This window comes from Lactuca virosa, chromosome 5 (genome assembly GCF_052849685.1).
Source record: "Lactuca virosa cultivar CGN04683 chromosome 5, Lactuca_virosa_CGN04683_v6, whole genome shotgun sequence".
NCBI classification, from domain to species: Eukaryota; Viridiplantae; Streptophyta; class Magnoliopsida; order Asterales; family Asteraceae; genus Lactuca; species Lactuca virosa.
In genome coordinates this window covers 247,000,315-247,004,117 of record NC_136430.1, presented here as the reverse complement: position 1 = coordinate 247,004,117, position 3,803 = coordinate 247,000,315, and the positions used below count along the sequence as shown (strand labels likewise).

At 38.1% G+C, this 3,803-nt stretch overlaps 1 protein-coding gene across 1 annotated transcript; it reads right to left on the bottom strand.

Annotated features, from left to right (window-relative positions):
• Window positions 1–285: 285 nt before the first annotated feature.
• Window positions 286–1,146, bottom strand: LOC145112579 (uncharacterized). The gene has a single exon (XM_079048729.1). It carries the CDS (start codon window positions 1,144–1,146, stop codon window positions 286–288), a length of 861 nt encoding a protein of 286 aa, XP_078904855.1.
• Window positions 1,147–3,803: the final 2,657 nt, after the last annotated feature.

Here is a 3,803-nt window from a genome sequence, read left to right as displayed (position 1 = left end):
TAAATTTATTTTTTGTCGGATTTTATGTAAAAGTTCTAGGAAATTAAACAAATAATAGAGACTGAATGTAAATTGTGTCCAAACACCTATGGGGACGACAAGTTGTCGCTATAGGGGTACCTATGGGGAGGACATGTCGTCTCTTTAAGTGTACCTATTGCGACGAAGGCTATGGTGATGAGCTAAAGTGACAGAGGTAAAGCGACGAGGCCTATGGTGACGACATATCGTCCCTGACATCTATAGCGACGACTTTGCACCATAAAGTGATGATTTTTGTTGCTCCTATTGGTCTTTATTCTTGTAGTTGCAAGTACTTACCATCTTCATCCAATATCCATCTTCATCCATTCTCCACAACTCGAACATTGTTTGAGCATAAATTCCTTTCTTAACTAAAAGGGCGACACAAAAGTGCATGCAGCCTCTTAGAACCGTAAGATTCAAACATGTTCTAATGATATGATTCCCTAAAGAGGGAGCTGCTATCTCTGTGAACTTTTTGGTCTTTGTGTCGAACCTCAAAAATGAATATGACCGTCGACCATAGATTCTTCTACTTACTTCATATAAGAAATAGAGTTTTTCATTCAGAAAAACAGGAACTGGCTCCCTACCAAATGTAAACCAGTTGGAGACGTTTTGTTTGTCGTCTGTTGGCTCGATCTTTATCCATGTGTCGGATTTCAACGAGTATATGTAAATTTTGGGATGGTTTGTTTCACGGAGAAGCTTGTAGTTATCGTCAAAAGAGTTATGATACAACCCAAATTGACCTGTATTGGTCATGTAACATTCTTTATAATCACTACTCGGTTTAGACAACGTCTTATACTCACCGGTGAATGGATTCCATAAAATTAGATCAAAGTATTCATGAGAATCTAATTGTGGAAGCTTGGTGATACCTACGCATAACAATCCATGCAAAGATGTTAAGATCGACATATTTTTAGGGTTGGCTTTAAATGGTAAAGGAATGCTCGCCGTTAAACCATCAGTAGGCGTTTCACAGTCGATGGTGCGGAAATTGTATGGTTTGGTAGTAGAGAAGAGGAGATGTCTGGGGTGATTTTGATGCTCATCGTTGCCTACATGGTGGTTTGCATCTTGGCAAACACAGGCGTCTTGAGGAAGGAGTACCATTGCTTGCAAACACACATGAAATAGGGTAGAGATCTTGCCGGCATTCTTGATATTATGTGGAGTATTACACAACATATTATCTCATTTCATCATCAAAAAAATTGATTAAACAATAATGCTAGACATCTTAAATTAAAACCAACATCAAACGTACAATTTTTTTTGGTACAAATCCAATGATTTCTTACAAAAACGGAAGGGAAAAAATAAACATTTATATTGCTTGAACCGATTAGCTTACATGTCTCTTCAGATTGTAAGATTCTTTCCTAGTGTAAGCCAGTATAGATTGTAAGGTTCTTTCCTTGAGGTTGAAACTCTAATGGATCCATTCTTGCCCATGTTCCCATTATTTTCTATAACAAGTACCATTGATATCTTGTGTAGCTTCCTTTATTTTCAATGAGACTTGAGGTTGAAACTCTAATGGATCCTTTCGTGCCCGTGTCCCCATTATTTTCTATAACAAGTACCATTGGTATCTTGAATATGATAATAACATCAAAGATAAATAAAGATTGTTAAATTTGAATCTTGAAAGCATTAAGTTTGACCTCAAAAGTCAATCAGTAGACTGTATTTCTTTTCTTAAGTGAACGGACTCACCTCAAACTAATCTAGTTCCCTATAGGGTACAAGAATAATGACCATTAGTGGCGACGGGCGTCACCGCTAAAGGTCCTAAATGTTGCCGCTAATACCTTTAGCGACAACTCGTCAGCGCTAAAGGGTCGCCGTTGTTGGCTCGTTGCTAATGCTCCATTTGTTGCCGCTAATCTCTATCGTCGCCACTAATACTGTCCGGCGCCACTAAAAGTGTCGCCACTAATTGTAGTTTTCTCTTTCTTAGTTTTTTGAAAACGTTCATTCCATATACAAAACAAACGTTATAAAATTATGAGTTATTAAAGTATATAACCAAAAACACATACATACATACATACACAAATACATACATAATACACATACAAACACACACACATATATATACACACACAATATACATACAAATACACATACATATACAAAATATACATTCTACATACAAAAATTAAAATAAACATATATAGAACATGTGGTGGTGTGTAATCCGGCGGAGAAGAGTGGTGGTGGACTGGTGGCGGTATTCCGGTAAAAGGACTAATTTTCTGGCCAATTTTCGGTAGACAACAACAAATTCTTGTAGATCTTCAGCAATTCCGGCAGGGGAGTGAAACAATCTGACACCACCAACAAGTATGTCACATGGGGAGAAGTTAAAGAACAAGAAAAACAGAAAAGAATGAGTTGTTGCCAGAGTGGCGACATAGAGAAAAGAGTTCACAAAAGAGGGAAGAATGAGCTGAATGGGGTTATATTTGTGAAGGGTATTAGCGGCGACGGCGTTTTGCGGCGACAAATAGAGTATTAGTGGTGACATATAGAGTATTAGCCGCGACACATTTGGGAGGAAATTTTGATGGTCAAAATTTTTGAGTATTACCAGCGACACCTTTGGGGGGAAACTTTGACGGTCAAAATTTTTGAGTGTTAGCGGCGACACCGTCGGCGCTATTGGTGTCGCCAGCAACACCTTTGGGGGGAAACTTTAACGATAAAAATTTTCGAGTATTAGTGGCGAAACCGTCGCCGTTATTGCTATGTATGACATTGATTTCCAGTCCTTGGATTAGGAACAAAATCAACGGATAAGGTTTCACCTCATATTTCGATGCGGATCAAGGTCGATAGGCATTAGCGGCAACAACGACCTTTAGCTGCGACACATAACACGAAACTTACGTGTCGCCGCTAAAGGTGGCAGTCGCCGTTAATGCTTATTATTCTTGTAGTGATATGCTGAAGGCATGTTGAATCGGAGGTGTAACTTTCGTCTCCATTGCTCTGTCTCTTTGGCATCGACATCCCGGACATCTCATTTTTCCGTACTTAGTTAATAATGGTCTTATTTCAAGTTCTTCCAATAAATACTCAAGTCTATGTCATGCATGTCAAAAGGGCTAACACATTAGATTGCCTTTTATTTATTTAAATTCTGTTTCGTCTTTTCCTTTTGAATTGGTACATTCTAATGTCTGGGCCTCTCCTATTGAGAGTACAAGCGGTCTTAAATATTATGTCTTGTTTCTAGATGAGTTTTCTCACTATCTTTGGGTTTATCCATTGCGTAACAAATCTAGGTGTCTGATAAATTTGTGATTTTCCGTGCGTTTGTTAAAAATCAGTTTCAAACAGATATTAAATTACTTCAATGTGATAACGGGGGTGAATATAGTAACAATAAATTTCATTAACTGTTTGATCAAAATGGCATCATAATGCGTTTTTCATGTCCTTATACATCTCAACAGAACGGAAAATTTGAGCGCATGATCTGTACCCTTAACAATGGTATACGTGCTCTTCTCTTTCATGCTCGTCTTCCCCACACATATTGGTTTGAAGCTCGACACATGTCATCTGATCTTCTAAATATTATCCATTCAACCACTTTTGACCATGAAACACCCTTTCATAAACTCTACAAAATTCAACCTTGTTATGATCATTTGTAACATATCGTTTGATGAGATCTTTGGTGAAAACACCAGGCGTTTGGCATAGAACGCTCGACGTTTAAAAGCCAGTCATTCTATGATGGACGTCAGGCGTTTGCA

Excerpts from the sequence above, each read along its gene's own strand:
- LOC145112579 (XM_079048729.1), bottom strand. The coding sequence starts at position 1,146 with ATGGTACTCCTTCCTCAAGACGCCTGTGTTTGCCAAGATGCAAACCAC.